The sequence below is a fragment of the Thermobia domestica genome, chromosome 8 (genome assembly GCF_964235325.1).
Source record: "Thermobia domestica chromosome 8, izTheDome1.hap1.1, whole genome shotgun sequence".
Classification (NCBI taxonomy): domain Eukaryota; kingdom Metazoa; phylum Arthropoda; class Insecta; order Zygentoma; family Lepismatidae; genus Thermobia; species Thermobia domestica.
This window is the reverse complement of record NC_137461.1, coordinates 244,160,219-244,188,105: the sequence shown is the minus strand read 5'-3', so window position 1 is coordinate 244,188,105 and position 27,887 is coordinate 244,160,219. Positions and strand designations below refer to the sequence as shown.

Sequence of the window (27,887 nt, the reverse complement as noted above, 5' to 3'; positions counted from 1 at the left end):
GAAATGTATAGTAGGGAGTAGACTACGGCATGCGCAGCATCCAGTAATTAACGCTCTTGATACAAGATTCACCTAAAAAGGGCACATGTTAGAATAGCCGTAGAAAGAAGACCTATGTGACATAATGCGGAAATGTGAAAAAAAAATCCTGTAGCGCAGTAATTCCAATGGCGTTTGTGTGGAATTTATATCTCCAACCGTTCCCCAGAGCTACAAAACGATTCATCTTGGGGCTGCAATACTGCATAAAATTCTGCATGCCTTCTGAAACACAGCGCCTAATAAGAGTACAGAAAAGCTATGGCACGAAAGGAAGAAGCATAGGCGAAGTTATGGGGGGCATAGGGGGCATTGCCCCCCAACTTTTTCACAAAAAATAAAAAGATCCTTGAATTTTCATTTGTATTTACCGCCCCCCCCCCAACAGACAAAAGGTCTGATCCTCCAGGAGACAATCCCTAACTCTGCCCATGGTAACAAGTCTGTGAGAAGAAAGTACGTCAGAATTGATTCGCAAAAGATTAATGATCTGTGACAGGTGTCAGTCGAGAGTATAGGAAACGTTAGCATGTAAGACAACGATGAAGATAAAACACACTGCATTCAGGTTACCAGTAATATACAGGTGCAAAATACTTTAACATAATACACCGATACAGACAACAGAAAAAGAGTATAAGACGAAATCACACAGTTCATATCTAAGGCTATGATTTTAATCAAAAACCATTTACACACGGCATCATGATATTATCTTTTATTGTAAGATGTAACACATTAAACTTTTTACACACCTTAAAAATTGTTCATATAGTGTTCACAAGATGGGTCCGCAATTATGCATTATTTATTTTGTGTTGTTATAACAAACAATTTCACATCGTCGAATTACTATATTAACAAAATAGCAACGTATAACAACTGAAAGAGAAATTACATCTATATCCTTTTTATTTCATATTCTTCTTCTTCCTTTCTTAAACAACTTGTGCATAATTTAAAAGTGAATTATGTCCACAAATAAAAGTAAGGATTGAAATACAAGTACAAATACAAGTATCATTGTAATTAGGTAGTATGGCAAAATACGCACATTTCTCGCTCTAGGCTCACACTCGATATGACATATCAAACCCATTAGTCACTGAATTGTGTGCATGCTGTGGTTTACTCCCTACTGTACATTTGTTCCTTCTGCAGTCTTCTTGTTCTTGTACACTTGTTCGTTTCATTGTACGTACCCCATAATTTCTCAAATTTAGAACCTCATATCTCCCTGATTTGGCAACACTGATAAACCATCTTTCGCTTATTTTCTTTCACGTTTCCTGTCAATTGTTTTAATGCCATAAAATGGTATACGTTCTATTTTTAAAAACCTATAAGTTTGCGTTGGGATGACAACACTGCTTGTGTAACACTACTACCCTGTTGTTGGTCACGTGTCCTTCTCCTGTAGGCATCGGGTTACCTGCGCACATTTTTCATTTTCTGCCTTTTCCTGGTGTTTACAGGGTATAACTTGGCACAGCCTCAACCGGTTACTGCTTGCAGCGGGTAAACAAAGCATTTACGCACCGAGTTACTATTACCACGATGATTAGTGACCCACAATTGGTCAGGGTACCAATTTCCATAAATATTTAGTTGTCATGGTTTGCATACGTCCCTTGTTAGCAGAATACCATAGTCCTATCTACAAATACGCTAAACAAACGGTGTACAATTATATACAAGACAAATGTGTAAGATTGTCGATAACATCAGAGTCAAAAATAAACTTCACTCATTCTATTACATCAGGAAGTGTTAGCGTTATATATTCCAGGGCTTTTCTTGATCACGAAGAAGCGAATTCGCTTGGGTTTGAGTCCCGGTGGAAGTACTGTCCAGCACACTAAAGTTCTTTCCTGACAGAAGGGGTAGAAAATATTGTCAGCGGAATATTATGAAGTATTCAGAATTTAATAATAATTTAGTAAATTTATTTTGAGAAATCTATAAGGAGAAAGCTGTAAACTACTTAGTTTTTTAAGCAAACAAAAGATGTGACATAGACATCACACCGCACGTATATTAAATATTCCTGCAAGAAAACATCGTAGAGACTTCCATAACAAATTCTAAAGTAAGCTCTACGCTGCAACGAGAAAATGTCAGGAAGATCGTAAATACCGAAACACGCGGGAAATCATGGAAGTCTTTCTACCTGAAACATGGATATAGAGTTTGGACTTACAGGTGAAACATGGTACCGAAAAAAAAAATTGAGTAAGCCATAACATTGAAGAAAGAGGTTAACGTGAAGTAGTGGAGACTTTTGAGGAAAGTCGCATAGTGTTGCCTGCGAGACGAATTGTCTCGTCTCAATTCTCTTCTCGTTTTTGAGACAAGAAGTATCATTTTATATTCGAGACGAGACGATTAATATGAAACTTTTTGTCTGGTTTTCGAGACTAAAATCCAGATAAGATGGGAAATTTACGATCCCTGTGAGCAACACTAGTTTACTCAAAACTTAGATCTCAAATGATGTTTTTGTATTTGTTACATGATTCATGACAAAAGACTATAAATTGATAAAGTATCAGTACAAATACAAGAAGAAGATTTAAAGATACGTTTAAAGATACGCAAGTTATTACATATATAGGGTATAACATACTTCAACACTAATATGGTTTAAATGTTGTTTGTTTTACATCTTTCGTAAGATCATGCGTGGCTATGTGGTTATCGTACCGTCTTCTGGATGGGAGACCCGGGTTCGATTCCCGGCAGGAACTCATGTGATTCGGATTCCACGTTAATCAATAGGTCCACGTCTCAGATAGCCTCGATGCTGAACGGCACGTTAAGCTGAACATCAACTCAACTCAACTCAACAACATTTTTCGTGGACCTATATATGAACGGTTATGTTCACTTTTAAATAAAAATCAGGACAAAATTTTTGTAAATAAATTTACGAAACGATACAGGAAATTGTTTTGAGAATCGAAACGAGACTAGGCTTCTAGTAAATTTACGAGACGATACAAGGAAACCTTTTTCTCGTCTCCTTTCTTATTGTGATTAACGTTACACATAGGTAACAAACAACATACTTTATCGCTATTGGAAGATTTGTTGTATAGAGAACAAGAACTAGTATATAAGATAATCTTTCTTTCCTTAGCTTATGAAGGGTAAAATTTAGAATTCTATCAATATTAGTTCTCTGAAATTGAAGTGATGGTAGTTCTTATTTGTATACGAAAGGAATGGGTAGGGGATACGGTAATCAAATTTAATGTTCGATTTCATTGCCAACACTATATAAAAACAGAGTCTACTATTTATTTAAAGTGGAAACCAAATTTCTCATCATAGACAAATACCCCAACCGAGAATCGAACCGTAGATTACGAATGAAGAAAAAAAGGCATATTACAAATTTGATCATGAAGAAGTATTTCCGAAATTGCTCAAAAAGTAAATGTTTTGCTTTATCATGGGTAATCTTTAGGTCATAGAAATAAAAAAAAAATACCAACAAAGGACTAACGCTGAATGGTTTTAGAAACTTGTTTGTGTTTGAAGATTACTCGAATTTGATATAATAGAATATGTAAGACCGGTGCAAGGAAATACGAAAATATTGAATCTGTTCATACTCCTAAAATCATAATCTATGTACGGTGTTGTGCTGAACTAAATAACCAAATACGTGTTCTATCTTTTAAGAATGTACACTCATGTACAAAATTATTGTCTCATTAATTCGCATTAAACGCATTCGCCAGGTATTTCTTATAATGTTAGTATGTGTATAATCGGCAAAAACATGTATGTGGCAAATTTCATGTCAAAAGAGCAGTAAATAAGAACAATAAAACAAAAATAAAACTTTCTTGTCCGTTTAGCAACATTTTGTTTTACTCATTTTAATTTTCGTATTTATTATTCTTTTCCTATGAAATTTACCACAACTATACATTTCCCGATCATACACATAGTATCAGTATTAAAAGTACCCTGCAAAATCATTATCAAATTATATTCTTACAAGAAGACAGTTATAGATATGCGACAATCATTTTGGACATGAGTGTACATACAATGAACCTGAAATCCTCTTTACGCTTGACGAGTTTAATGAAGAAGAGAGTTGAAATTATTTAGATTGAACATTAAATTAAATCGAGTTTTGTTAAAAGATCATCAGTACACAGAATAAAATCTTTGGAAAATTACAAACAAACAAACGAGAAAGAACCTGCTCCTTTAAAAATCATACTACTTTGGTTGCTAATATAGCCATATAAAAATGCCCATCTATACAGCCATTCTTGTAACACACTTCAATAACCCTTCGAAAGTAGTTTTCATTATAATAAAAAAAAAAAAAAAAGAAAAAAGAAAGAAACTGAACATATCATAAAATTGAACTGATACCCTTTTAACTAAGTGTCAATATTAATTTCGTTCTGTGTCTCTTGTCGCTATATAGTTATTAATGTATATTCCTTTTAGTTTATTTTCAGGTGGCGGTAGAGGAAGCAGCCCAAAATAGTGCAATGAAAATTTTAATGAATGTATATATATCTTATGTCTTATGTATATATGTATTGTTCTTTTACAGGGTTATCAGTTTTTTGGGATAATAATAATAAGATATAATAAAATAAAAAAGAAAAGACATAAAGGGGCATGGTTTAAAGTATTAGATGCCATGCTACAAAAAATATGCCTCACCCAAGGGCGCCTATTAGGGGGGCAAGGTGGGGCGCTTGCCCCATCTAGAGGAAATTGTACTTCTAATATCGAAAACCCAACAGAGATTTTAGAATAGTTACAGCATAATTGGTAACTATATTTGAAATGTCGCTTATACTTGCCCCCCCCCTGGAAACCACATCATGGGCGCCCTTGGCTTCACCTCAACCTGCTGAGGAATAATACCCGAACAGAAGAGTGAGATAAATGAAAATAAAAGTAAAAGAGAGAAAGTAAAGGCAGAGGCAAAGTTGTGACTGCCCTATAGTAAGACCAGAAGTAATTGGTAACGGCAGGGGAATATGGAGACCTTAAATGAAAAAAAAAAAAGAAAGAAAGTGATACCCTTTTAACAAAACTTGATTCAGTTATGAATTGATGTGCTTTATTAACTTTGGTGTTGCAAATGACGTGAAATTATAAGATGGAGAATACATGGTACTTAAGCACTGTCACTCTTTTGTTTCATTGAAATCCTCTTAAAAACCAAAACGTGTTGGTTGAATTGGAATTTAGCAGCGTTCCTTTCAGCAATGCGGCTATATGAAATAAATGGACATGAAAGTTCTAGTTTAACGTTCCACGATTATGTAGCGAGATGGTGATGATAATAACGAACGAAATTATGAAATGAAGATAGTGTGTGGGGGGAGGGAGAGGCAGAAAGTCGGTTTGTAGACCACCAAGTCCACTTGGCAAAAACTGTTATTAAACCAAAAACCTCACTCATCAAAGGTAAGCGCACTACCACTGAGCTACCTCTGCCAGCGAAAGCTCTATGAGACATGGACATACAACTTATCCTGAGATCCCACCGAGCCATATTGAGCTTCCACCGGGAATCAAACATGGATCTTCCACGAAACAGGTTATATTTTTAATAAGACAATACCTATCTTCTTATATGCTAACTTAGTAAGAGAAATCTATGGTTCGATCCAACACCATTAGATTTTGTAGGGCATCATATGATGTTAGAGTCTTTCTATTTCTAGTGTGCCTCTGCTGGCGTTGCTGTTGAGACCGTAACCAGCCCGAAAGAGGAAGGACAAGTTCCTGTGGCCGGGATACTTCAATAGTTGGATGTGAACCGGGTTTCCAGATTGACAGGCTTCGTTGTGCACTTCTTGTTAACTATTCTAATGTAAGTAGCCTGGATCTTCACTCGCCAAGACCAAACGACTGAATGACAAATTGTCAACACGACTGAGATCATTCACTTCTTTCCCCAAAGCAAGGGGAAAGTCTTGTCCGTAAGAAGTTGGCGGAGGTGGGCCAAAGCATGTTTCGCATATTTTCCGAAGGCACACTTGAAATAGAAAGCCCTTAGTTGGACTATCTGCGTTTTCCAATTTTTTATTCTACCAATTTTCCCCAACAATCCACTAGATGTATCATTTAGTCTACAAACTAGAAGCGTCATTTGCTAAATTACAGACTTAGTTTAATTTCATTTCGCGATACTTACTCAGCAGAATGTATTCTTGCAGTCTTGTACCCATAGTGCCTTGAGTCTGTTAATACTAAAGAAATTCCACCAGGCTGTTCCATTGAGAGACGTGGTATGGAAATACCTTCCAGCGGTGGTAAGTTGTATTCTTTCAATCCTGCAATATTAGAATAATCATACTGGGTTAATTAACTATAGACACATTATTATAAATACTTAAGTGCTCAAAGAAAATTGTGAGAAATAAGTATATAGCGGGGTTTAATGGAAAAATTCATGGAATAGAGTATTATAGGTGCACCCAAACAGTGTCAAAATCAAATATTAGGGTGTTCCTTAATACATATATTAGAATGGACCATATATTAAGATGGTTCGTACTTTTTGACTTTCGTTGAGTCTCATCCTCTATAATGATTCCTTACCAGACCAATGAGAAAAATCAGTAACCAATTCATAATATTAAAATGTGCTTCAAGCGATTTCAAGTTTTAAATGCTTTTACAGTATACAATATGTAATAAAGGTGCCTTGTAAGTTTGAAAAGACAATTCTAAATTAATAAACAAATATTATCAAGGTCATGTCATAACTACTAAATAATTAATGATAAGTTGGAAATAAAATCAAATGTTTGTTTGCGATGAAAACCTACCCCGAAAACGATTTGTCATATAATCCTCTTCATATAAAATTTGAACTTGAATCCACGAAGACTTCCACAACGATGCTATACATTAATAGATACAGTTCTACGTCTATACTCCCATCCAAGATATAATGTTATTCTATCTAGCCGTTCCAAACATACAAGTTAGTTGTCTTTGCCTCATATTATATATATAGTACATACTGTAAAAGCATTAAACACTTGAGACAGCTTGGGACACAACTTAATATTGCTGGATTGAGCATTTTTTTTTTCTGAAGGGTTACTTTGGTCTGATACGGAATCATTTCAGAAATGAGATTTAAAAAAAAAAAAAATCTTGAAAATCAAACATTAAGAACACCCTAATACATATACAGGGTGAGCACGAAGCCGCTTCCGTGAAAACCAGTATATCATCACATATTGGGAAAAGTACTTTTGTGCCCCCATATATATATATATATATATATATATATATATATATATATATATATATACAGAGAGAGAGAGAGGGCTTGAGGTGTGTGCAGCATGAGTGACGTGTGCAATCACACACACGAATGTTTTGAGGAAGAGTGCAAATTCCGAGGAATTCTTTTAAGTATGGTAATTATGTTAATTGTTTTAAATAATTTTGTAGGCAAATCTGTACAATATTCTCTAAATTTACTGCAATTCTGTAAATATTCACGTTTAGTATAGTTACAAGTCTGGTGTGTACTTAAATAACTTTATGCATTTCTCCTACTACTCCATAAAGTAGAACAAGTAATAGACACAATCCAATTTTCATCTGCATTTCATGTAAATCAATAATAAAGTATTTAAAAAGATTAGCCTCATATTGCATTATATATAGCATTTGGAAATGAAAATCTTTGAAGGCAAATTGAAAATCGTTGCTCCACGTGGAAGTGAAAAAATGAAATTTTTAAGTTTTACGTTCCACGGTTATGCCGGCTAGGCTAAAGGAGACGGTGATGATGAGAAATGAATGAAATGGTGGAATGAAGAAAGTGGGAGGAAATGGGAGAACCCCGAGAAAACCCACGCACACGATGTTTGTCCCCCTCCACGTGGAATCATGAAATAGTTCTAATATAGTTGTTCTTTTCACGACAAGCATTTTCCAAAAGTTGGTTTAATTATACTTTTATATTTCTCTTATATTTTCTACGGAAATATGTCTTACAAATTTCCCCGTTAAAAGCATATATTCATATACAGATAGTTCAGTTCTGCCCTCTTTCTTTCCCTAATGCATAAGCGACTTAAGCAAGGGAATGTCAGGGTTTCTGCCATAAAAAAATATATTATGGAAAAATAAACATTTACTGTGGTAAGCACGTATATACTAAACTCACAAGTGTTCTGAAATGATTTTAGGATTTTAGATTTCTGAGCTTTCGACATCTAAGGCCATTTAGCCTGTCACGTTTGAGGGATAACGTACCTCGGCGAGCACACCATCCGGGGAAAGGGAAGGAAGGAAGGAAGCGGCCTGGGACCTATAAGTTAGGTACAACCCCGGCATTTGTCTGGGGTGAATGAGGAAAACCCAGGAAAACCTCATTCATAATGACTGGCCTGAAAAAGCTTTCTACACTTTTTCTACCGAGTTCCTCCACCGGGAATCGAACCCGGTGTTCTGAAAGTATATGAGATTGAGTGCTTTAACCCTCTCCTAACGCATTTCTGCCTACGCCACTGTACATTATTATATATGTTTTTGTATTATATATGTTATTGTATTATTACATATATTAATAATGCCAAAGTTAAAAGTAAGTTTCAGAAAGTATGTACTAAAAGTTGTCCATTTTTCTTTCCATTAATTTATACAATCACAACATTACATAGTGATATTTTCGTCATACGAGTTTATGAATAATGGTACTCTACAAAAGTTTCATTCTGGAATTTTAAACTTTTTTACTTTTCAAAATTAATTCCTCGTGTTTGAAAATAATGTCAAATAGTTGTATATATATTTGCTAGAACAGACATTGGTTTTATATGTCAAAGTTTCAATCAAAGAACCAGCTCCACGAATGGACCAACAAGTATTTGAAAAAGAATATATTAAGTGTGTGTGTATAATCATAGATTTAGGGGATAAATCGAGCCAAATGTTCATATTACACGAATATCACAACTAATTCTGACATTTGGTTGAGGGCATTTTATGGTTAATTACATCATATTTACTTGCCTCTTTGTAGCCAATATTCCTTGTCAGTTTACAGCACTAAAAAGCAATTTGCTCACTCACTCTTTTTGTCTTTGGCAGAATACCATACATACAAAAATACACAACCGGATACCATTGTACCCACAGTGATATCATGTTTTTGGATTATGTTGAATTCCTATTGATTGTTCCTTTCAAACCCATTATACCATTCAAATAAGAACTACGTAAGTACCTGAAAAATCTTACTTAGCTTCTCGATTTCCTTCGATATTTCCATCTTATAAGAAACCATTCGTTTGTTTCTGATAGTCTACATCCTATTAGAATTTCTAAGCTTATTATTATCCATATGCTCCTAGTATTTTCCTTTCAAATATCATGCAGGTCCAGTCATGGAGTTGGTTGAATGATAAAAACGTTGCCATACTGTTATAAACCAATTTATATCGATATGTAGGTTATATTCCAACTAATAGAATGGGTTCAAATATTTTTGAGAAACGAGAAAAAATAATTTTCTGAAACAAAAGAGTGTAAAATATTAGAATGAAAGTTGTAATTTGCATAAAATCCGTTTAGCTAAAATAATGGGTAGAAGTATTTAAGGGTCTTTAAGGATCAATACCAAACTTTATACACATCTTAATTTCGTTCTACATTTAATTTTCTTTACATATACAAAAATATGTCTATATATATATAAATGAAAGAGCGAGTGTATTTGTGACTTCATATCTCTTGAACAACCCGACCGATCTCGATGAAATTTTTAACATAGAAAAAGTTCGAGCCTGGGATGTTTTTTGTCATTTCAATTTGACGGTTCATTGAAGGGGAGGGAGAGACGGATATATATATATATATATATATATATATATATATATATATATATATATATATATATATAGGGTGCGACAGCGTTCATAGCGTAATTTGACTAGCGTACTACAATGACGTACTGCATGAATGCGCGCCAGCTCGTGCCGCATTCGTGTACAAATGAGCTGCCATTTCGAATGTGACAGTGATATGGACCGGTGGAGTGCACAGCATCGTGCCTTTGCTGTTGAAAATTATTTCAAGAATAACGACTCTGTTATTGCTACCCAGCGTCTATTTCGGCAACATTTCAACTTGGGAAGTCATGTGAAAGTTCCAGATGGACGGACCATTGTGAGGTGGGTACGTGCATTTTGAACAACAGGTTCTGTTTGCAATGGCAAACCGGAAAGAAGTGAAAGAACTGTGCGGACACCAGAAGCCGTGGAAAATGTTCGTTCTGCAATATTGCGTAGCCCAAGAAGATCTGCTCGTCGTCATTCTCAAACTGTGCATATTTCCGATCGCTCATTCAGGAGAATATTGCACGAAGATCTCCATTTTCACCCATATAAGCTGCAGATTGTTCAAGAAAGTAGGGGTCGCGATTGGGTTTCACGAGAAACATTCTGCTTATATGCGTGATCTCCTTCGCAAAATTCCACAAATGCTGCACACCATCTAGATGTCAGATGAAGCTCATTTGGAGTTATGTGGTTCAGTGAATAAACAGAATATGCGTTATTGGAGTGATGTAAACCCGCATGAACTGCACATCAAGCCCTTGCACAGTTCTCGCGTTACAGTGTGGTATGGAATTGCTTCCTTTGGGATTATTGGCCCTCACTTCTTTGAGGATGACAGCGGTGTGGCTGTAACTGTCACCAGTGAACGCTACCTAAAGATGCTGTAAGCCTTCGTTCTTCCCCAATTAGGTATGGTCGATGTGGATGTGGAACAATTATGGTTTCAACAAGACGGAGCGACCTCGCATACAGCCAGAATTTGCATGGATTTCTTGCGACAGACATTTCCAAGTAGACTAATTTCCCGTTTTGGTGACATTTCCTAGCCGCCTCGCTCACCTGACCTTTCATGTGCAGACCTTTTCCTTTGGGGCTACCTGAAGCAAGAAGTGTTCCGAACATGTTTTGCCACCATTCCTGAGTTGAAGGATCGCATCATAACTACCGTCGACAATGTTCCAGGGAATACGTTACGCTGAGTTATGGAAAGCTTGCAACGCCGCCAAGATGAATGTGTTGTGCTGTGGGGGCATCATTTGACAGAAGTCGTATTCAAAAAGTAATCCACGCAATGGACAATGACTTACACACTAGTAAATGGCATATCTTTACCTATTAATTGAGATAAGAGGTAACAAATAAATTAGAGTTACTGTCTGATGGTGTGTTTTTAATATCCTACTATGAACGCTGCCGCACTCTGTATATACAACTTAATTCTTCTTGAACCACGAGACTGATCTCGATCAAATTTTCAATATGATTTTTTTTTATTATTACACTTTGACGATGCAAATTACGGGAGGAGAATGGAAAATATATTTAAAATGATCGAAAATGACCGATATTCATGTCGAATCCATAGTTTCTGGGGTCGCTGAGACGAACAGTGACACTTCCGATGTCGTTTAAATCCAAATTCACCTCTTTATATTGAGTGTGCAAAACGATTCCACCCGTGCGAAAAACGGGTATTGTGCTAGCAGATAATAAAATAATGAAAGCTAAATACATCAATATTTTGTTTTGATTTTTTCAGTTACATTGAAAAGTAGCAAAGTACTTGAGTTTAAATGTTACCACACATAAGGCAATATTCAAGCGAAATGTACTAAGGTGCACTGAGAAAAAATGTATGCGGTGCACATAAAATCGTATGTTATATTTGTAAATCCTGTAGTTTCTGGACTTAACGTACTCAAATGTATAACTGAAAACGCATGTTTTATAATATTTTCTGTATAAGTGTTCCATCTGTACGGTACTTTCCGTATGAAACAATATAAGCGGTCAGGATCTCACATACAAGCGGACGTATATAACATATAGCTGACAAAGGTAATACATATATGATGTAATATAAGGAAGACTGTTAGATATCAGACGTCCTGCAACGGCATGATGTAACATCTAAGGGCAGTGGCTATACAGCATACGGATAACGATGCTCCGTACTAATTTCTGAAGTAGACAAGAGGATTCTTATATTTGTACAATATACCGCTGTCGGAAAACGGATTTTTCTCAGTGTGCACATGCAGATGAGTATAGGAATATAGCTACTACATTTTTGGGTATATAATTAAATTTTCTTCTTTCACATACGTAGGCAAACTGGATTATGACACTAATGCTTGTAGACTATACTGTACATTACTTTAGAACTGAGCTCCTTTAGCTGATCATGGAAAGCTTATCGAAAGAAATGGTTAGTTGGCAGTCATATTCCAGTGGAGAGATACTAGGAACATAGAGACTACGAATTAGAAATTACTCACCTTTGGTCGCTAGAATTGGATAGATAATTTTAGCTGCTTCCGTCACACATTGATTCAAATTAGGGTCGTTGGCTTTGCAGATTGGCATATGGTCAGCTGAAAATAAAAGAAATACTTTGTATAGACAACAGTTTTGCAGTTGCTGTATTCATCACGGTTTAGCTAGGTATTTTATATATATACAGCGTTGTCTGGAAGTGGGCGGACCCCTAATTTGTGTTTTCTGACCGTTTTAGGTTTTATCCACATTTGTTTGGCAAAAAATAGCTTGGCATTGTCTGGTAATATTGCTATCCAAATTCATTTGTTTTCTGCTTGGTAACAGTTATTTGCAGTGAAGTTGGAGTAATCAACAATGTGTGATCAAAATCAGCTGTGTTACGACATGGATGGTGATCATATCGATGTTTATGACTCTTAAGACTCTCAAGACTTCAAGGTAACTGTGTACAGACATTCTACCATAACTAAATTACACTGTTGAAACTAAAGGGGGGGGGGGGTTACGCCCACTTCCGGACCACCCTGTACACTTACCGAAAATCTAGTATAAAGATTTAGTTGAAAACTAAAACTACTTAAGTGTTTTACAAAATAATAATAATAATAATAATAATAATAATAATAATAATAATAATAATAATAATAATAATAATAATAATAATAATATATAATAATAATAATAATAATAATAATACAGCATTAAGTTTTAACTATGATCAAATCCTTGTATTAACATTTTTTGCTTTAAATTCACGTTCCTATCATTTATTTATTCAACATCACAAGCCCAGCTACAATTTTGTTCCTTGCACTGAGAAAAATCCGTTCTCCGGACAGCGGTATATTGTACAAATATACGGTATCCTCTTGCTTACTATAGAAATCAATACGGAGCATACGTTATCCGTATGATACATAGGCACTGCCGTTTGATGTTACATCATGCCGTTGCAGGATGTATGACATCTAACAGTTTTCCGTATATCACATGTATATACTTATGTTACCTTCGTCAGCTATATGCTATATACGTCCATTTGTATGTGAGATCCTGACCGCCTACATTGTTTCATACAGAAAGTACGTATAGATGGAACACTTATACAGAAAGTATTATAAAACATGCGTTTTCAGTTATACGTCTGGTGTACGTTAAGTCCAAAAACTACAGGAATTACGCATGTAACCTATCTTTTTAAGTATGCCACCTACAATTTTTTTTCTCAGTGTGATAAATACAAATACTTACAATTCAATTGATAGATTGTGTTTATAAACTTCTTTTATTACATGCTCTTTTAAGTAATTACAACAATTTAAGGAAAGAAAATGACAAAAAGGAATAGGTAATATTTCTCTCGCAGCCAGTGCCGTGCCGTGGAAAAACCACTGTCCGGGGCGAGAGTATACGACGGCGCTCCCGCACATATCATTGAGGTCGACAGATCAGCCGCGAAGCGCCACCATGGTTGGCTCGAAGCGTAAGAAAATTCTCAAAAATAAAATCTGCTTTTCCCTGATTTTGAGCACTCTTTATCAAGGGCGCCGATTTCTCTGTAAATTTGGGGGGAGGGGGCCCACTTAGACGCAGAAGGTATATATATGAGGATCTTAAGATAAATTGCATTCAAATTATGCCAAATATTGTATATTTGTAAATACACTAGGGGCCCTACATGAGCTTTGGGGGGTCGTGCCCCCCGGCCCCTCAGGATCGGCGCCCTTGCTCTTTATTACTTTTTCCTATCATGTGCACAGGGACGCTTTTAGCAAGTGTCTACGAACGCAAAAAGTATAAACGTGACCCTTTTGAGTAATTTTTTCTGTCTTTTTACTTTCCTTCTTTTCTTTTCTTTTTCCTCTCGGATTTTGTGCTCCCTTACTTCGAAGCCCGGGGCCGCCACCCCGCTCTCCCTTCCTCTCGACGGCACAGCACTGCTCGCAGCTATCCTTGAATTATTACACCTAAGATCCATCTAGATCTAGCAATTAAATACAGTAGTTTTCCAGAATTTCTGAACTACTGAATTGCAAATATTACAAACAAAATAAATGGTGTTAGTTTGAGGTTTTCCTAAAGATCAAGTCCTGACCGACCGCAACGCCTCGTAAAAAATCTGCTTAAGCTAGAAACTTGAAATCTGGACAGTAGATAGAAATTTGTGACTTTTCAATATTCAAATTTAAAAGTACCGGTACTGCTAACTTATACAGTATCGTCTTCTCTTCGCGGTTGTTTTAAGAATTTAAAACATTTGTGTATGTTTGAATTGAGTACATTACATTGAGGTCAATATTCCGTAACTGGGACGTGTAAGAATCTGTTTTCAATTTTAAAAGAAGCAAAAAACAGGGTCATACAGCTTCTAACATACATTTCTTCTTCTTCCTGTTTTACCTTGATTGACTTGTCATTGACCCAAATCCAATAGTAAGCCAGAGCGATGGAAGAAATGCCTATTACATAAGTAGAACTATACGCTACATATGAAAGTGTGCTTAAAACATGCTTCTCAGAACAATCTGTGACAATTTTCACTTTTAATAAACAAAATTTTCTCGTCAGAACTTCTTTAGTTGAAGTGAAAGGAAGTAATATGTTGTAATCAATAGAGTCTGTTTTGGATATAGTTTCTACCGCATCAATTTTCACTTATGCCAAACGCAAATTCCGAAAAGTGTGTTTTGTTCTAGTTTGCAAAAAGATCGCTCGAGAGAAGATAAAAAAATAAAGCTCTGCCTCCACGTTTTTTCCTCTCTTCCTGTCCTTTTCTCGTATTGTCGAAAGTGGAACTTAATGGTTTAATAAGAGCGGCCATTCCTATAAAATGCCTCTTTATACTTATAATATAGATTTGCTGAGTTGAGTTGATTTTGAGTTTCACGTCCCGTTCAGCAGCGAGGCTATATGAGACGTGGACCTACTGATTAACGTGGAATCCGAACCACATGAGCTCCCGCCGGGAATCGAACCCAGGTCTCCCGCAGCACGCTAACCGCTTAGCCACGAAGGAGCTCTAATATAGATTTGTATGTTAATACTACTGTGTATTATAGAAACGAGCGATTTTCAACGAACTTAAGAAGTTTGTTACTGAATTATCTCTCTCTCTCTCTCTCTCTCTCTCTCTCTCTCTGTCTCTCTCTCTTTGTGTGTGTGTGTGTGATTTGCAAATTTTTCAGTGTTGAGCTCTCTAGAACATCAAAAACTTCTAATCAAATTTTTCGCGTCACTCTTACCAAAAAAAAAAGTTCTGATTTCGAGAGATTGAAGGAGCCATATCTCGGGAACCGCCAGTCATAGAGAGATGATATTTTGCAAATTTTTCAATTTTGAGTCCTCCATTTTGAGCATGGGTTTTCGTAAAACAACATATCGTAGAACGTTTTAACAACTTTTGCTCCTTTGTGTAAACTAAACACTTTCTCATTACTCCCGATTACACGGTTTCAGAAGTTTTGTTTCTTATTCATGTGCCTCCTTACGAACTCTAAGCGAGCACGTACATGTGCATCTGTTAATTTGACCTGCAAAGCAAAATAAATAATATGAGTACAGTTAAATGTTTCTGCACTACATTCCAAACCTAATTTTATTTTCAGATTAGTTGCAGAAACGAACGGGTTTGCTGCATTAGCTTCGGTAATAACACTGGTATACAAAATTTTGCTTATTATTATTTCTTGATGAATTTTTATGTATTTTGACCCTCTGAACACGAATCTGGCACTTATTTTTATGTAGTGTCAATATTTTCAATGATATAAGCATGTTTTATTTTTCACCTATACTGATTTATGCAGAGTAATTTGCGTCCTTTTACTTCGATACTCGCTAGGTGGTATCGCATTTGTTATTAAAGATAATTGTTCGGAGTACGAAACAGAGAATATAGATTCTAAAGATACATAGCAGAATTGTAAATTGATTAAATAGAGTTATTCAAGTGTGAAGCTGATTTTGGAGAAAACAAAATATAAGGAACATCAATGGGACGTGTGTGGGGATTTCAAAATTATTGGTTTTCTTCTTGGGTTGCAAAGTGGTTATACTAAATATTCCTGCTTTCTATGTCTGTGGGACAGTCGGACAACTAACCAGCATTATGATCAAACCACGTGGCCTGAAAGAACGGAGCTTATTCCAGGAACACATAATGTGATAAATGAAGCATTAGTGCCCAGGGAGAAGATTCTCATGCCAACATTACATATTAACCTGGGGTTAGCAAAACGATTTGTGAAAGCTCTGGGTCGCAATTCACCTGCCCTACAATGTATCAAACAAATGTTTCCAGCTTTATCAGAGGCAAAAGTTCTGGCTGGCATTTTCACAGGGCCTCAGATTCATGTCATGCTTAATAGTGGTCCACTTAAACAAAAAATGACGGAGTTGGAAAGAAACGCTTGGGGGGGCCTTTCATAAATTGGTGACGGGATTTCTTGTGCAGAACCGAAATGAAGCGTTTGAACACCAAGTTAAGACACTCATTGATCAATATCGAGCTTTGGGATGTAGAATGTCTTTAAAATTACATATGCTACATTCGTACTTGGATTTCTTTAGGGAGAATTAAGGAGATGTTAGCGAAGAGCAGGGGAACGTTTCCATAAGGGCATTGAGGTAATGGAAAGCAGATACCAAGAAAGGTGGGACTGTGCAATGATGGGTGATTATATTTGGGGGTTAGTCCATGACGAAGTAAATGTTTCCCACAAAAGAAAAAGAACCACGAACTTTCACTTTTGACTACGGAATTCCAGTACTTGATGAACACTTTCCTCCAATCTCAGTACTTTTGTATATAATTTTTATAAGAAATATAATATTCATATATTTTAGTATTTATGTATTGTTATGTAGATTTTTGTTACCCAGAAAGTTGATGACCAAAATGTGTTATGTTTGTAATTCAATGTTCCTATAAGACACAATTGTATAATATATTACTGTTTGAGTAAAATCTAATATGCTTATAGCATTACAAATTTTGACATTACGAGAAAGTAATTGTCATACTCGTGTTCAGCGGGTGCAAATCATTAAGAAACCAACGAAAAATCAACAGAAGCACTAATACAATGTTTGTGTTATGCTTGTAATTCAATGTCCCTATAAGACACAATTGTATAATATATTACTGTTTGAGTAAAATCTAATATGCTTATAGCATTACAAATTTTGACATTACGAGAAAGTAACTGTCATACTCGTGTTCAGCGGGTGCAAATCATTAAGAAACCAATGAAAAATCAACAGAAGCACTAATACAATGTTTGTGTTGTGCTTGTAGTTCAATGTTCTCGTAATATACAATTGTATAATATGTTACTGTTTTAATAAAATCTGATATGCTTATATTATCACAAATTTTGACATTACGGGAAAATAACTGCCATACTCGTGTTCAGCGGGTGCAAATCATTAAGAAACCGACGAAAGACCAACATAAGCACAACCTTGATCAAAATTTGTATACCAGTGTAATCGAAACATTTTTGTCTTCCGTTGTCACTTGCGGTCTACTCAGTTTCGCTTTAGTTTGTAATTTCTGTTCCCCTTCTACTTCGAATTGTTTAATTCAATATTTTATAGTCTTAATATCTAGGTCTATGGGTAGAGTAACTTCCTTTTTAGGCATTCCAGCTTCCTATATGAAATTATTCTTCCTCTAGTTGTAAGAGACAAATAGCCTATCATCTTTGTTTTATTTCTTAAATGAAAGCAATTTGCCGTAGACAACAAACATGCTTTTTAAGTTTGTTCTGTCAATGCTCTTGGAGCATTCTCAACTGGCTTCTTAAATTGAATATTTTTATCACTAACTTCTATCAATTTGAATCTTAACTACCAAGAATAATTCTTAATGCTCTTTACATTTTGAAATGTACTGGATAAGTTAAAGATCAAGAAGATTTTAAAAAAAATGAAGGAAGGGAGCAAGGTAGTTTCAATCAAGTATTGTTGAGTCAGTGTTTGTAGCTTTTCTAAAGAAAATTTCCCTCTACTAACAAAATTTTCCCTTTTCTTATCGAATTTTACCTAGTTTCTTGAGTGTCCAATACCTATGACAGAAGTTATGTGATAAGATTAATTTAGCTTTATTAAACGAAGTGCTAACCATATTAATTTTATGCATTTACTTCTACTATTATTATTATTATTAATAATATTATTTTACATTTTCCTTTTCCCTTCATTTTTTGTAAAAAAAATACAAAGAAATAAACAATCTATAACGGGTGCAATTTATGGTACTTTGAACACACAGATACATACACACACCACACACACTCTCTCTCTCTCTCTCTCTCTCTCTCTCTCTCTCTCTCTCGATATATATGATAGAAAGATAGTAGATGAATAGGTAGGTAGATATGATTCTCTTAGGAAACAAATCATAAAAGTTAGACAAAATCAAATTTTTTACTGGATACCACAAGTGACAAATAGTGACATATACAACACCCTAATACAATGTGATGTAACGAAATTATGTTGCACTGTGAATATATTGAAAACGAATTGTCCAAGATAGATGGTTGTCAAAAAGTATTGGAAAGACCTTCATCCAGCAATAGATCGGTAATTGACGATCATGGTAGGTATGTGTTTCGAATGTAAATCACTCACCTACACTCATTATATCCCCAGTTTCCATTATATATATATATATATATATATATATATATATATATATATATATATATATATATATATATATATATATATATATATATATATATATATAATTACTGTATTAGGAATAAACGCTTATACCTTGTTCTGAGTGATCATATGTGTAATCCTATAGCTATAAGAATTTCTAAAAGCAAAGATAAAATAAAATTTACCGTCTCCCCTCTTAGTAATCTTCTGCTATGCACAAAGCAAGTTTCTTGAAATAGGAATTTAGTTTGGTTGTGAAAAGTTTGTATCCAACAAATTCTCCTTTCCAGCTACCCGGTGTGTTCATGTGTGAGTTTGTGACCCGGTATAACAAATGATTCTCCGAACTCGAAATATTTTAACAACCGGTTCTAGCGAACCGGTGCGAACCGGCTGAATAGCACCACTGAATACAACTACTGCTATTGTATTGGTTTACTTCTAAACAAAAAAAAAAAAAAAAAAAAAAAACAATACATTTACAGTCGTCAATCAGTCAGCGAGGGAAATTTTCCTAGAGTTTCACGTTTTATCGAAAATTCCCTTGAAATTTCCCTCGATTAGAACTACGAACACTGTGTTAAATCGTCAGTGAAGGGACGAAGTGGCGTATCTTGATTTTTACAATTTTGCAAGAAGGCAATTTAAAATGTCGAAACTCGTTTCTCACTTTTTTTTTTTTTTTAGTTGACATTACTGTATAAATGAGGAAGACAGAGGTAAAGACGTGTTACTAGATCACAATTTTTGTAACGAATGGAAAGACGAAACAATAAAACATGCAAAGCGGCTCTTACGAAAGGACGGAACGTCAAATAATGTGGCGGCATTTAAAAATATACTTTATTCAATTGAGTAATAAAGTTGCTTTCATTCTGTTTGTTTACATTCTCAAAAACACCGATCGCGGCGAAGGTGGCTTATATCAAAGTCCGAACCAATACAGCGGGGATATCATTTAACAACATATTTTAGGCAAAATTGTAATAAGGTCTATTCTACATTTTATTAGTCCATTTGACGGCGTTTACAAAGGATATTGGGTTGGATACCTATTGGAATCCTTTTTATTATTATGTATGTACGGTCTGATTATATCCGCGAATAAAGAAATCTTTAGCCGCGAATATAGGAATTGGGTCGCATTTTTTTAATCCGCAAATAGTGAAAACGCGAATGAAGGAAGCGCGAATAAGGAGCCTTTACTGTATATTTAAGCAAACTTGGCTTCTTTATAAAATAACAGGCATTCAGGCACGCAGAAATATACAATTTGGTTTCGTTTCGTATGTTCAGGCTTAACATTCTTACGTAATACCGAGGTTATCAAGGAGAAGACTCGCTTAAAGTTACATCCGAACCGGTACTTGGTTTACGCATGAAAGAAGGGTTGAGGTTCAAACAAGAATTGAACACGGGACACCTTGATTAAAAGGTGAAAAGGAAATAAAACTAATGCAGATTGTTTGATGTGTAGAAACGTCACCATGAAGTTCACACGATTCGCATTTTTCTTCTTTTTATTTTTTTGGTTTAAACCAGTTGTTTATTTAAAAAAAAAAAGAAAAAACAGCTGGTGTAAACCAGCCAACCCTAAAAGTAAATACTTCTTTTAAAAAATACACAAACAACTAGCAAAATTCTATGTAGTATTTTTACTTCAAAATAGACCCTATTCCATACCCGTTTTTTGGAACAAAATAAAATTAAAATAAAACATAAGAAGAATACTTAGATTTATATGATACACTTAAAGGCTGCACATCTAGAGCTTTTGGTTCTGTATATTCTTGAAATTCTATAGTTTTATATAACCACCATCACGGTTTACTCAGTCCTCAAGTTTTCTGAATTTTTAACAAGAGGGATTCAACATATGAAGGGTGTGAGGCAAGAACATGGTAACCCACAATTTTACTACTTTAAGAAGTTAGAGATTTTCTGCTGCACAATCCATTTTGAAAGTCGGAAAGCTGATTTTTCACATAATACTATACATGAAGGACTGAACGAAGCGGTATGCGTTGCTGTCTATCTGCTGCATAACTCAGCAATTAAAAATTTGTTGGTTACCATGTTCTTGGCTCACACCCTTCATATCATTACGGAACTCTCCCCACCCCACCACCACCAAAAAAAAAAAAAAAAAGGACTACGGAATATATTTAAGATAAATACAACTGCACAACAAACATGACTGAGTGGAGCTTTTGCGCTTCTATCGGGAAGTTTGGGATTCAACCCAGCATTCGACCATTCTGACAAAGCTTTTCTTCATTCCATCTGTGAAGTGAAATAGTGTGTGTACTGTGAATTGGCCGACTTCCTTTCTTATCGTTTTAAAATCGTTATTATTACTAATTACAAGCAGTGACGGTTTTGCGAAGGTTAGAGGGGTGGTCTTTCGGACTGAGGTTGTTCCCCAAAATTACGAAAATGTCTAAAACAAAAGAAATATTTATTAGTTATGCCTTTACACTTAAACTTTAAGCTCCAGTCAAATAAAAATTACGAATGTTTAGAAAAACTAAACATTAGTAAGAAAATCCCCTCCCAAAATACTCTTCTAAATCCGCCACTGATTCTCAGTATAAAATGATCTGCAAGGTTGTATTCGGAAGATTATCGCTAAATATATCAACGAAACGAAATATTATGCCTGTACTCATAAACTTCAAGCTCCTCCCAAATAAAATTAGGGCATTTTAGAAAACGAAACAATCAGAGAAACCCCCCCCCCCAAAGTACTTTTCTTATTCCGCTACGGATTATTTGTATAAAGTAGTATTCAAGATTGTATCCGAAAAATTATTGCTAAATCGTTGCACAGCTACAGTATAACAGAAATGTGGAAGTACGGTTTGACGGATATATTGAAAAACGTACGCTTTCACGGATATAAAGAAAAAACATAAGTTTAACTTTTGCGCTAGAAGCTAGAGTACTAAGCTCTTAGAAATGAAACACGGATGACAAACTATAATGATCTAGAGAAGAAAAAAATGTCGATAACTCAAAAGTTAAATAGCCTCTAAAATTGCCCTCAAATACTACATTCTTCATGTTAGCTTTAATTCGTAAAACATGTGCTCCATCCATCTTGATGGTGAATTTCAGAGCGAAATATGGCATTTAGGTCATGTAATTCTTATCTAACTATAGAATATACTATAAGAAAGCTATTTAGATAGAAAAACCATGAAACTGAAAAAAGCCAAAATTTCCAAAATTCTCGTTTTTTTCCAAAAAAGCCGGCTTTTTATGTGAAAAAAACCATCGATTCAAAAAAGCCGGCTTTTTTGCATCTCTATTTTAGACTAAACTTCACTACAAAAAAAATTCTTTGAGGTTCAAAAACAAATAAAAGTAACGAAAAGTATGAGAAGAAAAAAGAAAGAGAGAGATATAGATTAGACTAAAAAAAGAGAAAAGAAAGGTATAGAAAGAAGAAAAAAGTGAAGTAAAAGGATAGAAGTTGTATAGAAATAAAGAAAAAAGATGGAAGGAAGGAAAAGAAAGGAAGGAAAAAGAAAAGATAATCTTTAAACCACAGCAACATACAAAATATTAGAATTTCTTACATTGAAAATTAGGAAAGAAATCTCCAAGCAATTTTACTCAAGGTTTTCAACTTGCATTAGCCCTAAAGGAAATAAATTCAGATTACACTTATCATCTTTAATTTGGCTTGTGCTTAAAAGATATCAGGTGGAAGAAAAAAAATGTAAATCAGGATAATAAGCAATGCGAAAAGAATAGAATCAGCAATATTCCCGAACAAGTTACAATTTGTGGCCTTGTTCAGTCCACATTCGTTTAACCTGTCTTTATTTTACGTCATCACAAACTTCTTTTTGTTTGTATTGTTTCGTTTTCCTTTCATTACCTATTAAACTATATGGAACTCTTTAATATTCTAGTAGATTTAAAGAATAATTACCATCTTTATGTTTCGTTTCCTGTATATATACCTGTTGTAATATACTGCATTTCATGAATAGTAAAGTTACTTTTTATATATATAAATAGTAATAGTAATAAAGAACAAGATTTTGATTAATTTCTCCTTTAAAACAAACTGTCAATTTGATTTGAAGTAGACAGGAAAATCTAAACAAAGATTTACATAATGCAATCGTTTGCTTTGATTTCATTTGGTTGTAGCGTCCCTTACAGCAGCGAGGCTATAGGAGACGTGGACCTACGCCTTAGCGTGGAATTTGTGCCATATGAGCTTTGGTCGGGAATCGAACCCAGGTGTAAGGTGTCAAAGGCATTTATGCTAACCTCTTAGCTACAAGGGAGCTCTATCATATAAATGCCTTTCAAAAGTTAACTCCTTGAGATTAAATTTAAATTTCGAAAGTAATGCTTTGCATCTTGTTTGTCCATTGCTTTTTGAAATAATATGAAATGAAATAATGTTTAAGTTAACGTGTCATGCTTATGCCCTTTACTCTAAAAGGATTGCTGAGTCGGTTAGAGCTCAACGTTTCTTTTCAGCACCAAATCTATATAAGATAAGGACCTACAGGTTCATATGAAATCTGAATCATCATAAAGCATTCAAAGTTTTAAGCTCTCTTACCGGGAATTAAATCAAGGACTGTACATATCAAAGACATTCACAATAGCCACTAAAAAGCTATAGGGAGATGGATGATTTATGAAATTGAATGAATGTGAAATAATTGGTAGTAAATGAAATCATTCATAAAAGTAGATCTAACGGATGAATTTCGTTTCTGGCTGTTCTTCCTAATGCTAAGCGAGATCCAATTGGATTCCAGCTCTTAAATTTATTCAGTAACTAATATATATGAGAAAACAGTACATATATTTGATAATGTCCCCAATTTAATAATCAGTGTCGCAAATGAAAAATTGGATTCCAGAATGCGATGCATTTATGATCTTAATTCGTTACCAGAATGAACTTTTTCCTCTATTTTTCTCCAACAAAAAATGGTAGCTCCTATCATTCTCTATTATTCATGATATAACATTTCCCTTTCGAACTCATCAGTGTTGAATGTCCCCTTTAAAACACGACGCTTTCCTTTAGGTAACTGTTAGATTCTCATCAACGCAATTTATTTTGGTGAGATTTGTCGTAAAATTAACGACAACAATACCACATTCATACCGATATTTTATTCCATCTGTAAACAAAGAGCCTCGACGAGTTCTCAGGATAGAGGATCCGAGTTTTAACGGCACTTTATCAGTACTCTCTCTTATACTTTTTTAGTTATTTGTACTTGTTTCATAGCATTGGCCCCGAAATATATACATGTTTTAGTCTCATATTTTACAAATAAAAAAAAAGTCTACTGGTAAACTTAAGCTTCGAAGTGTATGTGTTTCGCAACTGAGACTGATTCTTTTTCATTAAAAGTGAGACGACTGCTACTTAGCCACGAATAAATTGCATATGTTAGCCCCGTCTAAGTACATTGCTTTCAGAACTTCTATTATACAACACGTCCCCGTGAGAACATTGATCAACGTTTTTTGGTGCCATGTCCTTGTATTCAAACTGAGAAAGAAAGAAAAATAAATTCGCTTATCTTACTTGTCAAAATTAAGGAAGAGACCTCACATGCTCATGGCAAGCAAGTACAAAAGAAAAATCCTTCACAATATTTTGACCAAAAAGGTCAATTTACTTCCACATTAAGTCAAGATTAAATTCATTGGTCCATTTATATTATTGGAATATTTGGCAATTTTAGCACAGGACCATGATATGTCAATTGGGTTAATTAAGTACGTCCAAACAAGACGGAAGTGAAATGTGGTCTCATAGTTTCTTCAAGGTACACTAAAGAGTATTAATATTACGTAACAGAAGTTAAAGATAGATATCTACCCATTTCTTTTCCTTTCTTAAAAAGACAAATACTACTTCCATTCCTCTATTACAGATGCAAGATTTCTAGTATATAATGAAATTTTTAAGTTTTACGTCCCACTGCAGGCTAAAAGAGACAGTGATGATAAGAATGAATGAAACAATAGAATGAAGAAAGTGAAACGGGACAATCCCGAAGAAACCCACCACACTACAAAACTCGGCACAAGCTTGGATCGACCCAGGAATCATGTACCAGAGATAAGCACTCCACTACTGAGGCACTGCGTACGATAGGGAAATTTATAGTTATAGCATCTATATATTAAAATGCTATGTTTATATATTTATCTAAAAAAAAAAATAGTTTATATGTTTATCTCCAATCCTTTCACCCTTTCAACAATGAGATCTCAAAAGCCACAAGTGTTAGAAACGTGCAGTTTTCACTGGTCAATTCCAAATTTTGTGTACATTGTCCAGTTCTAACTGAATATTTAGAAAAAAACATGGCCTTTATTTCTTTATTACATTTTTAGGGGTATACTGGAAGTGTTGAAATTTTTAAAAAAAAACGAAAAGCATCATAGCCTATGAGTTATATATTGTATACAGAGTTTGTATATCTCTCAGGCGTTTTTTACATAGCCTAATGGAAAACCAAGGATAACAATTTCTCCAGGCTAAGATGAATCTCTATTGTTTGTCGTGTTTTGCCCAAAGAACACCTGATCTTATAATTAATTCTGTGTGTAATGTATTTCCTTATTACATACTGCATGCAAGAACAAAGAAAATCCTAATCATACATGAATTAGAAACTCCAACCGGAAGTAGGCTCAAATCTTACAAACGGTGCGAGATATTGAAAACGTCTCCCCTTTGGTACCCCTTGCTGATTTTCATGAAGTCTTTCACTTGTGTCTTTAAAGGGACATGTACAGATGTGAGGAATAACAATTAAATTCATGTTCATATGTGAATGATTTTTTGTGTAGAGAGCGAAAGTTCAGCTAATCTATATATTAAAATGCTAATATATTAATTTATATGTTTGTCTCTAATCTTTCGACATGTGATTTCGAAAACCACAAGTGCTAGAAACGTGCCGTTTTCGCTGGTCAATTCCAAATTTTGTGTCGATTTTCCAATTCTAGTTAACAATTAAAAAACATGGCTATTATTTCTTTATTACATTCTTTAGGAGTGCACCGAAAGTGTTGAATTTTTTAAAAAGTAAAGAGTAAGATTCGAACTCGCCGTCTGTATGATACGACGCGTAAAATTATTAAGTGACTGTGTGGCAGAGTTAGGAGCCTCTACGATCCCCGTGCAAAGAATCCCGGGTTCAATTCTCGCTCGAGTTAACTTCTTTTTCTTTCTTTCTTTTTTTTTTTTTTTTTGCTTTAACCAAAAAGGAGTCATTTGTAACTGCAAGTAAAATATTAATTCGTCATATTTATATAGCTACATAAAACAACAGAAAAGTTCAAACCAATTAAAAATATTTTAATATTAAATGTTAACTAGTAGCAAAATGTAACCTATTCCGTTTTGTATATTGATACCAGAAGTTATATTATGGTTAGAAATGTCGTTGTCTAAAAATGTTCTTCACACTTCGTGTCTATATCTGTGAACAGTGTGCGAATTGACCGAACTTTTGCAAGGGGCGATGGATTGTGCTTCAGACGACAATAGCATCGGAAACTATGACAGTTGTAGCCAGGGGCATCATTTAGGGAGCGCAGGAGGGTAATTGCCCCCAAGAGTTTGAGGAATAAATTTACTTTAATCGATTGTCTAGTAATATAATAGTACAAAACGTGAAAGTCTTATGTCAGTGGTGCTCTTGTCCCCTCAAGCGAAGTCTGAAATGATTCTGGTGGTTATAGCATACATTCAGTATTACCAAAAAGAACTTCCACACTGTCGACAGAAATAAACACGAAGCGTGAAGAACATTTTTTACCAAATGACTGGGCTAACCATAATATAACTCGTGGTATCAATGTATTTATGGATTAGGTTACATTTTGTTGCTAGTTAACATTTAATATTGAAAGATTTTATAACCGATTTTAACATTTCTATTGTTTTATGCATTATAAGCATACGATGAATTAATATTTACTTGAAGTTACAAATGGTTACTACTTTATTGGTTTAAAAAACAAAAAGAAGTTAACTCGAGAGAGAATCGAACCCAGGATCCTGTGCAGGGGATCATAGACGCTCCTAACTCTGCCACGCTGTCACTTGATAACTTTGAACGTTGTATCATATGCGCGAGTCAGAAACTTTAAAGTCCTTTTTCTACACTATTTCTGGCTATTGCGCTCTCCTAGTTTGTAATATTGATTTTATGTATGCACTAGTAACTCGCGAAGAATTCACCCGAAGTTAATTTACCAAAGTTTGCTTTCCCCTTGTAACACGAATCTTTATCATTTTGAGTGTTTTGCTCAATGAACATCATATCTATCACGACATTATAACTAATTGTGTACGTAATGTATTTGGTTGTTACATACTGGATGCAAGAAGAAAGAAAACACTGATCATACATAAATTAGAAACTCTAACCGGAAGTAGGATTAAATCTTGTAAACGATGCGAGAGATATTGAAAAATATCTACTTTATGATACCCCTTGCTGATTTTTATCAAGACGTCCGTTACCTGTTTCTGTAAAGGAACATGTGCAGATTTTGTGAGGAATGGCAAGGAGATTCATGCTAATATGTGAATTTTGCGCTGTATAGAGCGCGCAGATTCAGCCAGTTGTTTACTATAAATTTACATGACCTTACGTCGAACCACGGATTCTTCGCTGGCCACACTTTGTCACTCATAAAATGTCTTAAGTTTCTTACAACAGTTCTCACCATATAGGCAATTAATTAACGACGGCACTTTCCGTACACGGGTCTCTTGGGTTCCATCTTCGAGTATAAACTCGA

The 27,887-nt window shown here is 34.8% G+C and overlaps 1 protein-coding gene across 1 annotated transcript in view; it reads right to left on the bottom strand.

Annotated features, from left to right (window-relative positions):
- LOC145691984 (protein takeout-like) overlaps positions 1 to 27,887 on the bottom strand; it is a 66,166-nt gene that overhangs the window by 37,339 nt on the left and 940 nt on the right. The window contains exons 2-3 of the mRNA XM_081767281.1: positions 12,398 to 12,493; positions 6,227 to 6,365 (exon numbers count right to left, since the gene is read on the bottom strand). Of these exons, the coding sequence (XP_081623407.1) occupies positions 6,227 to 6,365; positions 12,398 to 12,493 (235 nt within the window). The remainder of the gene's footprint in view (positions 1 to 6,226; positions 6,366 to 12,397; positions 12,494 to 27,887) is intronic.